The sequence below is a fragment of the Phalaenopsis equestris genome, unplaced genomic scaffold (genome assembly GCF_001263595.1).
Source record: "Phalaenopsis equestris unplaced genomic scaffold, ASM126359v1 Scaffold000977, whole genome shotgun sequence".
NCBI classification, from domain to species: domain Eukaryota; kingdom Viridiplantae; phylum Streptophyta; class Magnoliopsida; order Asparagales; family Orchidaceae; genus Phalaenopsis; species Phalaenopsis equestris.
Genome location: NW_018165416.1, coordinates 43,373 through 56,084, shown reverse-complemented (window position 1 = coordinate 56,084; position 12,712 = coordinate 43,373). Strand labels below are relative to the sequence as shown.

The 12,712-nt window shown below is 38.5% G+C and overlaps 1 protein-coding gene across 2 annotated transcripts in view; it reads left to right on the top strand.

The window, feature by feature from the left end:
- LOC110032589 (peptide deformylase 1A, chloroplastic) overlaps window positions 1-12,712 on the top strand; it is a 31,952-nt gene that overhangs the window by 11,187 nt on the left and 8,053 nt on the right. The window contains exons 2-5 of one of the 2 annotated variants that reach the window (XM_020736260.1): window positions 2,421-2,510; window positions 2,597-2,664; window positions 3,123-3,367; window positions 8,371-8,608. In XM_020736260.1, coding sequence (XP_020591919.1) covers window positions 2,421-2,510; window positions 2,597-2,664; window positions 3,123-3,367; window positions 8,371-8,576 — 609 coding nt within the window. In that variant the 3' untranslated portion in view covers window positions 8,577-8,608. Of the gene's footprint in view, window positions 1-2,420; window positions 2,511-2,596; window positions 2,665-3,122; window positions 3,368-8,370; window positions 8,609-12,712 lie in introns of those variants that run through there. The other variant, XM_020736261.1, reaches the window with a different exon arrangement.

The following is a 12,712-nucleotide window of genomic DNA, read 5'->3' as shown; positions in this document are numbered from 1 at the left end:
GTGTGTGCTAAAAAAGTACCGCTTGGACTGAAAGGAAAATTTTACTAAAAAAGTACCGCTTGGACTAAAAGGAAAATTTTATAAGACGGTGGTGAGACCTGCAATGCTCTATGGCGCTGAATGTTGGCCTTTAAAAGAGAAGCATAATAATAAGTTAAGTGTTGCCGAGATGAGAATGATTAGGTGGATGAGTGGCTTTACACTTAGAGACAAAATGCGGAATGAATATATTCGTGATAGGGTTGGTGTAGCTCCTGTGACAGACAAAATTAGAGAAAGTCGTCTTAGATGGTTTGGTCATATTAAACGTCGACCATTAGATGATCCGATTAGGAGAGTAGATGCTTTAAATTCGACTTGTGTTAAGAAAGGCAGAGGTAGACCTAGGAAGACTTGGGCTTATTGTATTAAAAATGATCTTAATTTACTAGAACTAAATGAAAATATGACACTAAATAGGACGCAATGGAGAAAAAGGATTCATGTAGCCGACCCATAGCCGACCCCACGTAGTGAGATTAAGACTTTGTTGTTGTTGTTTTATGAGTTTTTAATTTTTATATTTCAACGCTTAAGCCTTGCTTTGCTTAGGCGAAATACTCCATTTTCTGATTTCATCTTTTTAAACATTGGGTGACGTTCAACTTACCTATTAATAATAGAAAACTTATCAACATACAGTAGCAATGCTACTTTACCCAATCAAGACTATGGAATTCAAATCTTAATGCAGTACCTGTAGGCCGAATTGTAGGCAATCTACTGAGAAATATTAGCAAATTTGACATAAAAAATATCTCTTTTGTCTTTTTTTTTTGGTATTTATTTATTTTATAAGAGAATCCCTCTATTGCTGAAGGGAGGGAGAAGGGATTTACTTTGCTTTGCTTGTGCGGATCATTTCTTAGATTATTTAGAACTTCAATTTATGGTTGTTGATAAAGCTTGGTTAGGAGGAGAATCAAATGGAGTAGGATTGAATTGGGTTGGGCTAACTAATTTCGTAGTGGAATTTCGGCAAAATAGTTTGAAGATTTGAATTAAATCTAAATTTTAAGTTTAAATTCAGATCTATGAATTTATTTAGTACAGTTAACGAGATGGGGACAAGTATAAGTTGAGGAGCGATTGAAGTATAGGAAATAATGTTTTTTTTTTAAAATTCATAATAGAGAATAATGCACATCAAATTTGAGCATTTCCCAAGTTTTACCTTGTTGGAAAGGATTTTTGGAAGGAGGGCTCGAGTGGAGGAAAAAATGCAGGAAGGAAATAATTTGTAAACTAATTTTCTCTAGAACTTAAGAAGTTTCTTAAATATAGGGCGAAAATGACTGGATCTTTGTTATGACATTGAATTGATGTAGTGTAGGCAATAGAATTATTGATTGAATATGAAATGGAAAGATAAGAAAGAAAAGGAGAACAAACAGCAAATTCTCAAGTTGTTCCTCAAAACATCTAAATAGATCTTCAAAGTACTTTGTGCTAATTTTTCGAGGCATAAAAGAAAAGTAGGAAGTCAAGATATGGGCCACAGATATATTTTCATTCTATCTCATGATAATTGGTTATTTATCAAAATAGACTGACAACTGAATGTCAAACCATTCCTATGAGCTCGTCATATGATAATTCTGATGAAATTAATAACTTAAAAAAATTACCAATTTCTAATTAATCTAAATTGCAAATACGCTAAGAAAATTAATCTTGATTATCCATGAATGGATGACATGAGTCATTATAACATCTTCCAAGTAGTACAGCTAAGCTCTTTTTGTGGGTATTGTAAATTTGAAATAATTGCTAGAGTTAGACTTTTAAATTCATTGTCTCACTAAGGGCTTGTTTGAGATTATGTTTGTTTTTGTTTTCTCTTTAGTTTTTAAAAATATATTTATTTGGTGTTTTTTTTTTTGGAAACAAATCAGCTTATTTTTAAAAATACTTAAAACAATTTTTAGGTGTTTTGAAAGTTTTTAAAAATAATCACCCTATTTTTAGCCCCTGCTTGCAGTCTATCTCCATCTTTGTCTGGCATTGCCTGTTGTCACCCGCCATCTCCAGTTGGCAGCCACCGATCACCGCTTGCTGCTTCCGGTGACCACCACCTCCACTGACCATCGGCACGCCGCCATCTTAAATAAAAGCAAAATATTTTAGTTTAAATTGCCATACATGTTTTATTTTAAATCAGTATGTAAATAAAAAGAAAATCCCAAATGAACCCTGCGCTACGTGGTTTACATTTTTATCCCTTACCACTCAAAGTTGGCATTTTTTTTTGGGGTGACAACTACTGACTGTATTTTTGGTCCGTTGTCCTGTTTACTCGTCATGCTATCAAACATTTTTGCTTCCACTTTAATTTAAAGTCTACTAGTCATGTGATTATTTTCTTGCAATTTTCATGGCAGATTATTGTTCTTGAAGACACAAAAGAATACATTAGTTATGCTCCTAAGAATGAAACTGATGCACAAGAACGTCGTCCTTTTGATCTGCTGGTACTCACTTTTAAAAGTTTATTTGAAGCAGATTCCTTCTCTCTTCGGGCATTTATGCCTTAACTATTCTTGTTATTCCAAGACAGGTAATAGTTAATCCAAAGCTTGAGAAGAAGGGAAGCAAGACTGCTTTGTTCTTTGAAGGGTGTTTGAGGTATGAAAAAGTGTTTATAGACTTTGTGTTTGCATCAATTGGGAGATGATTTGTGCTCCATGAGCTATGTAGCGATTGGGAGCATCTTGGAAAGAGCCATAAGTAGTGTTGCGACTGCCAAATATTTGACTCCCATTTTGACGGCACTTTTGTTTCCTGTTTTTATTTATTATTTTCCTTTTAATTTTTTAAAATATGTTTGTTTGATATAATTTTTACATACTTTTACTTTTTATTTTTAAAAACAATCAATCTATTTTTAAAAATATTCAAAACATTTAAAAGATATTTTAAGTGTTTTTAAAAATAATTTTCTCGCCCAAAAATGTTTCAATTTAAAACAAAATGACAGATAAAACAAAATAAAAATAAAAAATTACATCTTAAGCACCCAAAAATGTTTCAATTTAAAACAAAATAAAAATAAAAAATTACATCTTAAGCCATTTTTCTTGCAGCGTTGATGGATATCGAGCCCTGGTTGAGCGGCATCTACAGGTCGAGGTCACGGGCCATAGTCGTTTTGGCCAACCTATTAAAATTGCTTCATCCGGATGGATGGCACGCATATTACAGCATGAGTTTGATCATCTAGAAGGGACTATATATGTGGATAAGATTGTTCCGAGGACATTCAGGAGAGTTGAGAATCTGGATTTGCCTCTTCCAGTAGGATGCCCAAAGCCAGGTGTCTATGATCAAGGTTTGTGACCTATGAAGCTAAATTGCTTAGCAATTGCTTTTTGGTGTTTAAAATATCAATGGCGGTTCTTTTGCATCCTTTTCTTTTCCTATTTTAAGATATTATCATATAGGATCATTCAAATTGTTCTCCATTCTCTAGGAAATAACTGAAGGGCCTTAAAAAAAAATGGTTTAATTGCTATAGAGTGTTGCAATAACTAACTGTTTATATTTGCCGTTCAACTAGCATAGTTGGCCTAAAGGTTAGTTATAAGCATTAAAATCACCAAAATAATTCCCACAAAACAAGCTATTTGCCAACCAATGGCACAGTTATAAACTTCAATAAACTCTTCAATTCTAAGTGAAGTCACAATGACTTTACTCGAACTAGTTTCATACTTCTACTTCATCATGAATTAATTGTGTTGAATCAAAATTTTTCTGGGAGGCACATCTAAAGGATTTGAGTGTTTGAACCAAGAGAAAAGAAGGGAGGAAGGGAGTGCACAATGACTTGTTGCTTTGGGGCAAAATGGGGTATTCCCGGGCTCTTGTGACTCTTTTCATATAATCGAATATTTTTGATACACAAAAAGGAAGAAGTGCCTAAAGTCCTTTCTTGTAAGAAGATATATGAAAGAAGGGAGAGGCCAACAAAAATTCTATTACAAGAAAATACCAATCTATTTATAGTAGAAGGAAAGCAGTGACAGGAAATTATATATATAAACCTGCTTAAAGGGGAGTTGGGCATGTTATTCTAGTAATTATATCCTTGTGGGCTTAGGGTTTCAGCATTCTCTGGCTTGGTTGACTGGGACTGAAGAGCTGAATCGATCAATGCTGCTGGTTGGCCTTTTGGATGGGGGACCATCGGTTGGTCGATACTTCGACTCTAAGCGATTGATTGGATTTTTGAAGACAATAAGTGAGATTGATCCGACGACTGATATTAGCTGGGAGGATGATTCAGGTCGTTCTTTAGCCTTCAATTCTCGTCGGAAGGATTCTTGTCGGCTGAGTAGACTCATACTCTCAAAACATAGGATGTCATCTATACATGTATCATTGGGTCGCCTTGAATGAACTCTGGCTAGCATAAGCTAATCAGTTTTCTTGGGTTCTTAGGTTGCTTTCTGATGGGCTTAGGTTGCTTTCTGATGGGTCCAGCTTTGCCATTCTTTCTTGGGATGTCAGATTGCCTCAAGATTTGTGTTGACACCTTTTTATGCACTTCTTGAAAGGGACAATTGTGATAAGAATAAGAGAATTAATGAAAAAATCAAGCAATGTTTTTGATTAATTAATAATGCAATAATTGAACTATCCTTAAATTTTATGCCTGTGATTCCTATAAATATGTAGTAAGGGGCGCATTTTTCCCATCTTCCTCTGATTTTCTTTGCTTGATCTTTATAAACTTTGATCATCAACATGGTGAATCAGTTGTTCTCCAAGGCTGACAAGCACACCAAAACAACCTATTGAAAGACTTTCAGGGATATGAGGCGGGAGAGTAAATCCCACCCAGAAGGTGGAGGCAGAAAGTGTTGGCGAAGAAGCGGAAGAGATCCGATCTGAAGGATCAGGTGGGATAGTCAGACTCGTTATTTGGTCACCCGATGAGGTGCAGGCTGAGAAAAACCACCCAAGAGAGGTGGTCCATGCGGAGAAAGGTCGTTTGAGAGAAGCGTCTTGTGTGGAAGAGAGTTGCCGCTCGAATGAATGATGAGTCAGTCCGTCTACTCCTGTTTAGACTCCATCACCACCATCTGGGGTAGCAGAGCAAGAAGCTGCTTGTGCTTTGGTGTCGCCAGGGGCACCAAAAGTTGCTGCTGGGGGAATCGTGCGAGAGGTTGTTGATGCCTCAGCGTCGAGTGCACCGGTGTCGCCGACCTTCCTTCTCCAGTCGCGAGACAAAAGATTGGTGAGGAAGGGTTCTCTTTCACCACTTTGCGGTGGGAACAAATCATGGGTATGAAGAGTTTGTTGTGTGAATTTTCTTTTTCTGAATCTTATTTTATATTATTTTTTGATGTAGACGACACGATCACCGGAGTAGTGTCTGTCGGCTCCCCTTTGGGTGAGGTTATTGTTGATTAGGTACTTAGGGTCTGCCAAGCCTGCTCCTTGCTAAGCTGATGCTAGGAGCAGTCGTTCGAGTCTTTTAGGGGAGGCCCCAACGAAGGTTGCTGGAAGGCCATAATATTCCAGCTCAAAAGAGCGCCGTCCGTATGAGATAGAAGATTCACTCATCTAGGCGGCCAAATTTCCTTAGGTCAGAGAGATGCACCTGCTGGTTGAGCAAGTTAATATGCTGGAAAAGCCGAAGGAAGAGGTGGCCGCCATTTGTGTTCGGGAGGCCGCCCTCTGCGAAGAGGTTGCAGTTCTTCGAGCGGAGCTGTTGGCCATCCGGGCACAAACTAAAATAAATAGAGTAGATAGGTGTAGACTACGGGGGCGAAATTTTGTACAAGTGACAGCTTCAGTAAAGGTTTGTCTCGGTTAAAGCGGTTGCTGATAATTTTGTAAAATATTTTTGTGAATATCAGCTGAGTGGCGAATGTAAAATATTTTTTATTTATGAAATAAAAGTTTAAAATTTTCTATTTCAATTTGTGTGTTTGATTTGACTCCCTTTTTGCAGTTTCAGGCGGTAATGACATCTTTGCCTTGCGTTCAGGAAGTTCTCGTGTGGATGTTTTGTTTTTCTTGAGTTCACTCTGTCGATTTCTTTTTTCGGTTGTTTCTTTTTTCCTCTCATTTTCATGGCTCCTAAATATTCACAAGAGCTCTTCGATACCATTTCGTTTGAGGAAGTTTCGATTATGACGACGCGCCAGGTGAGATACCTTCAAGAGTCACGTGTTTATGGGTAGTGAGTAGATTTGAGGGCGGTGAAAAGTAGTGATGGGGCGACTGGTATTTATGACAAGGACTTGGTCTTCTACAGGGACTAATTTAAGTGTAGATTGATGTTGTCTTTATGCCGAGAGCTTCGAGCTATCCTCACACGCTACAACGTCATTCCTGCCTAAGTGATGTCGAACTCAGTTGTTGTTATCATGACATTCATTGTCTTTCTCCGGTTGCTGGTTATTCCATGGCTGACTGATCTCTTGTCTTATTTCTACAACTTCAAAGTTGTCCGGGACGGCTATGCAGTTTTCTTGGTGGGTCCCAAAATTCAACTTGTGAGGCTTGAGAATAAAATCAAGGGTTGGAAACTGAAGTTTCTGGTTGGTTCATGCCAATGAGGCTGGGGGGATAGGAGTCTGACCCATTGTGAGCGCCCCTAAAAAGATTAAGGCCCTTTTGAGACCTCTAAGAGAGTACGAGGGTATGTTTGAGAGACAAGAGCTGTCGGTGCATCGGTACATGGACTCCGACATCTTGAACATGGTTCTATGGTTGGAGGAGTTTGGGGTCATGAGCAATGCGCTATGGGAGGCCTACGATGCCCAGGAGGCGAAGCGAAAGGGCGAAAGGAGAAGACTGCGACAAAAGTGGCTTGAAAGAAGCTGGGGGTGTAGGCCATCAACCTGGAGGCAATTAGTACTTCGGGTGAGCTCCGATAAAAAAGATACGGGGCTTGGTTCTTTTTGACTTCGAGGATTTCTTAATCATTTTTGCATATTTTAGAGAGTTCTTGTGAACCAAACAGAGGGTTTTCTTGTCAAGTGCTAGGACTTCAGAAGTTCACTGGATGGATTCTCCTAAGATTGAGCTTCTTCTATATGAGCAGAGAGGAAGCGGATATGGCTTCTCCGACCAGGGTTAAGGTGGCCAAGTCGCTTAGTGTTTCCTTCATCGACATCAGCTCAGTAAGCGTCGTCTATTTTTCTATCAAATTATAACACTAAGGCTGATGACGAGCAGTTTGATCACTAAATGGAAGAAACTTCGCACCTGGAGGAAAAGGCTCCTGCCGAGGATGTCTCTCCACCTCCTCCTCAGTCCAACGAAAGTTCTCCTCTGAGATGGGTTCCTTCCATCGATGAGGATACCAAGATTTGGTCGAGCTCTAACGGCCATTTCACCATGGTAGATATCGAGATGGATTGGTACATGGAGGTGCCCGCGGCAATGAACTATCCTTGTATCTTGGCGGATGGTGGTTGGTTTTGATTCCTTCAAGCAGATGCTAAGAGGTATAGGTGGCGTGGATTTCAATCAACATAGTGACTGGTTCCACTTGATGGCATGGTCATCGACCCACTATCAGGCTAAGGCTTTCCGCCAAATGGAGGAGAAGAAGGTGACTACTGAGCGAAGGATGGTCGAGGCTGTCACTCGGAAGAGGGAAGCAGAGCAAAGGGCAATCTTGATGGAGAAAAGGCTGAAGTTCTCCATCGAGAGCTGGATGAGTGAGACAAGTAAATATGAGGAAATTGTCGCTGCCTTGGAAAAAAAATGCTGAGCTTAAAGCGACAATGACGAAGATGGTGCCTACCAATGAGCATTTCAAGGGGCTCTTTCAACAACTTCAGACGGGCATCACTTTTCATGTCGATCGCTTCATCAAGGATGGCTTGGTTGACCCAAGCAGGTTGACATGGGGTTGTTCTCCACCTGTCTTTCATTCCCTGAGGAAGACAATGACAAATTTGCAAGAGCGACCTGAGAAGGACGCGACAACTACGTCAGATCAATTACTTCTTAGATCTCTCTTTTATTTTTCACCTGTACATTAGGAAGAAAATTTTGTTTTGCTTGGCTATAGTCGATCAAATTGTGTAGTTATGTAGAAACACTTGTATAAATTTTTGATAATGGAAACTTTTTCTTTATATCTGTCACTTACCTTTACCACATTTTATTTTACTGCTTGATTGTTGGCGATGGTGTGCGTGGTAAAAGAATTGGTTTTGAGTAGTTTTGTTTATTGATTTTGATTTCTGATAACCATTCAAGACAAGTCTTATATCGTCTGTGTCTCATTTGCTTGGTCGGATCATCACCTCAATTAGGTCATATGTTTTGCTAGTTCCTAAGCAGGTCTTGTTGTTGCTTTTGCAGGGGTAATCAATGAGACTCACTGCTTAGGTGATTTTTGTCGTATCTTTCGCGAAGCTTGTTGCTATTGGGAAGGAAACCACCTCCAGAGCTTTATCCATATCGAGTTTAGAGACATGGGCTTTTTGATGCTTGGATTTTTTAGTCTTATGCGGCTTGCCAGTCAAGCGTTAGTTTTCGCTGCCAGTCAAGCTTCAAAGTTATACTGATCAGACGTCGCGTATGTCTGATTTTTTATAAATTTATCGATCGAACAACTTTTTGGGCTTGCGCGTATGTCTGATTTTTATAAATTTATCGATCGAACAACTTTTTGGGCCATTGGTTTTTGCTATTGATGCCTAGCTCGTATCTTACACTTTTCAAGTCTCAGTTGCTTGGTCGTATTTCATCCTTGGACGGGTTAGCCCTTGTGCTAGGTTTATTAAGTGAATATTGTCGTTGCTTTTGTGGGGGTAACCGCTTAGACTCACTTTTGGTGTGATTTGCACCGTATCCTTCGTGGAGCTTATCGCTATTGGGCAGAGAATCACCTCCAGAGCTTTATTTGATTCAAGTTTGGAGACCAAAGTTTACAATGCATGTGCCTTGTGGGTCGTTATTTATTTATTTTGCCGACCAAATGTCTTTGGCATTGTTGTCAGTTTGGCTACTTGGATTCAAGTTTCTCGGTGTTGCCTATTTGCTGAAGCACATGAACTCTTTGAGTTCCCCATGTCTCGATTTAACCTAGGAGCATGTTATAAAAAGTTATGTAATTTTATAGCGGAACAAATATAGAATGTTTGAAATGATAATGCCTTTTCATGGCGATGCCAGGTGTCGGTTGAGGCATTGCATCTAATTCCTCTGTTAGTGTCATGTGGAGCGGGTTGTGCCTCGGCTCAGGTTCCTTCGGTCGACCCTCAACAAATTGGGGTTGATAACACTTTTCGCGCTTGGTTCTGTCTTTTTTGACACCCGTCTGCTGAGCATTGTCGAGATGTCATTGGTTGGGTTTTTGCAGGGGGTTTACCAACTGAGCCGGTTGTATGTTTTGATGTACTTCTCGCCTTCGAGCCAAAGCCTCTTCGAAAGACGACGTAAATGTGATTTTTCAGCTCCTGGACTTGCTGTTGTGTAAGATCCTTAATGTATTCCGTGTTAGGAGTGTCCTGTAGTGGGTTTCTCCTACTTGTATTGCTCTTTTTTTTGTTAGTCGTATGCTCCACGCTCATCGCATCTTTCAGCATGTTGAATTTGAATTTGTTTAGGAGGCACACCAAAGGGATTTGAGCATTTGAACCAAGAGAAATGAAGAGAGAGAGAGAGAGAGAGAGAGAGAGAGAGAGAGAGAGAGAGAGAGAGAGAGAGAGAGAGAGAGAGAGAGAGAGAGAGAGAGAGAGAGAGAGAGAGAGAGAGAGAGAGAGAGAGAGAGAGAGAGAGAGAGAGAGAGAGAGAGAGGAGTGCACACAGACTCGCCCCTCTGGGGCAAAATGGAATATTCCTAGGCTCTTATGATCCTTTTTATATAATCAAATATTTTTAATATATGGACAAGGCGAAAAGCCTAAAGTCCCTTCTTGTAATAATATACAAGAGAGAAGGGAGAGACAAAAAAAGTCATTTTACACGAAAAACCCCCTCTATTTATAGGAGATGGAAAGCAATGAAGGGAATTGCATTTATAACCCCACTGAAAGAGGGGTTGGACAGGTTATTCTAGTAATTATACCACTGTAGGTCCAGGGTCTCGACGTTCTCTAGTTCGGATGCCTGGGGCTGAAGAGGTGAATTGATCAGTGCTATCGATTGACCTTCTAGATGGGGGACCGTCGGTTGGTTAGTCATTTGCGTTTTGGCGACTGATTGGGTTTTTGAATATTGTCGGCGAGGACTGGGATATTAGTCCGGAGAATGAGTCGGGTTGATCGTCATTCTTCAATTCTTGTCAAGAGGATTATTGCCAGTTGAGTATACTTGTTCCATTAAGCAGAGGAAGTCACTGTGCATGTGTTGTTCGGTTGGTTCGAATGAACTCTGGCGAGTGCGAGCCGGTCGGTTTTCATGGGTCCCTGGGTTGTTTTCCGGCGGGTCTAGCTTTGACATGTCATTGTTTCTTGGATTGTCGGATTATCTCGAAATTCGTGCTCATATGTATGCATGTATATATATAGTACATTATGTTATCAAAAAATTTATATGCTAGCTAATTTATTGAACTTGCAAGGCGCATTTGTTAAGTTCTACTATGTAATGTTACTTGTTTAATTTAAATGCAACCTTTTTTTGTAGTATTGAGCCTTGTCTCGGAACCTATAAATAGAGAGTCAAAGAGGCGAGCCTTGTCAATACAATTAATCTATTAGTATCTAGTATTCTAATAAACTCATAGAAATTCTCAATCTATGTTTTTTTTTTTGTTAGAATGTAAACTGTTGCCCAGCCCAATCTTTCATTTATTTATGTTGTTTTAGTAATTAATTAGAACATCTTTGCTTAGCATATATTTTACAATATTCTGAAGAAATTACTGAAGTTCTACCATAATTACTGCCATAATGAATACTTTTAAATTATTTAATGTATTTAAATTTAATTTTGAGTGTAAAATTAAAAATTAAAAATCAATATATTTAATATCATTTTATAATTTAAGACATTAAATTAAACATATTGCATTACATGTATAAACCAATTACATAAATATAATCTAATATTCAAAATAATATTATTTGAGTAGCATCAAATCGAACTAACCCTTCAACATTAAGGTTAGAACATTTTAGGATGGTGCAATTGATAAATCAAACATGCATTTGCTTGGCAAAAATTAGTATATAAAAGCTATTTGCTTTAGAATAATATTGTGGGTCTGTTTAAAATTGGGGGAGATGAAATGAAGAAACGAAGAACCGAAGAAGAGGAGGAGAAGAGAGAAGGAGAGGAAATGAACAAAAAGGAGAAGTGAGGAGCTGGGCAATTAAAGGAGGGAGAAGAATCCAACGGTCGGGAACTTAGAGATCACTTTATTCTATAAAATGATGCGTAGGAAGAAGAAAATGCAAGTCCAAAATAAGGAGCAGAAAGGAAGAGAAAGGAGGGGGAAAGGAAGGGTGCAACTTGCTCTAGAATATACTAATGTACTCAAACAACTTCTATTTTTTTCTTAAGTTGAATTGATTTTCTTATCAAGGTGATTAACAAGTGTTAGTGGAATATGATTCAATAATTCACATCACACACTACAGAGGGACCGCTCCCTACTCCCCAACCTAAGCTTATTCTTCCTCGTCTTCTTCATGCTTCTAAACTATCACACAACCTCATGTCAATTCATCAATTTACTACTCAAAATAAGCGTGGCATATTTTTTAATGAGGTTAGTTTTGTTATTAAGGTTCTAAATATAAATAAAATCATTATTGAGGGACCTGGTCAAAATGCTCTCTCCAACATTCACAGTCACAAATCTCCATCTAATGAAGTTGCAACTGCTATCTTTAAGAAGAACAAATCTCCCAGTAATAAATGCAACTCTTTTGAGAGTTACAAATAACATTTTTCCAAATCTCTCTCTAGGTTTAAAGAACTCTTTACTATTGTTCCCCATAATGTATTGAGGCACTACTATGACTACTCTAAAAGGATACAAATACTATTTTATCATATATAGATTGTCATTCCTCCTAGTGTTGGTCTTTTCCAATACAACCTCTAAATTCATATAATTTCATAAAATGGCTCAAAACCAATTCAACTTTAACATCAAAATACCTCTCTCTAATGAAGGTGGAAGGGTGGTGGTTATGCGGAATACACTTCAAATTCCCTTTAAAAATATCTCTCATCTAATAGAATTCTTCATTAAATTAGTTGTCCATGCACAACAAAATGGGTTGCCAAACATAAACAATGACACCTTATTGAAACAACCAGATCTCTCTCGCTTGCAGCTCATCTCCCCATCTTTTTAGGCTGATGCATTTCTCACACCTGCCTATCTCATCAATCAAATGCCCACAGAACAATACATATGAAATCTCATATGAGTTTCTATATAATATACACCCATATACAACCACTTACGCATATTTGGATGCTTCTACTTCCCTGATAAAGACCCCTTTATATTCTCCGGCAACTACACTTCTCATGAAGTATACTGCAGCTATAACCCTCAAATAGACAAAATAATCATCTCATGATGTGCAACTTTCAATGAAAATTATTTCCCTTATTCTCTTCACTAGTCAGCTAAATCAAATCCCTCAAACAACACTCCCCAACTGCTACTCACCGCAACTGCTGAACAACCTCAACTCCCTTTGCTCAATAGCTAGATAAAAAAGCAAGGCTTGCAACA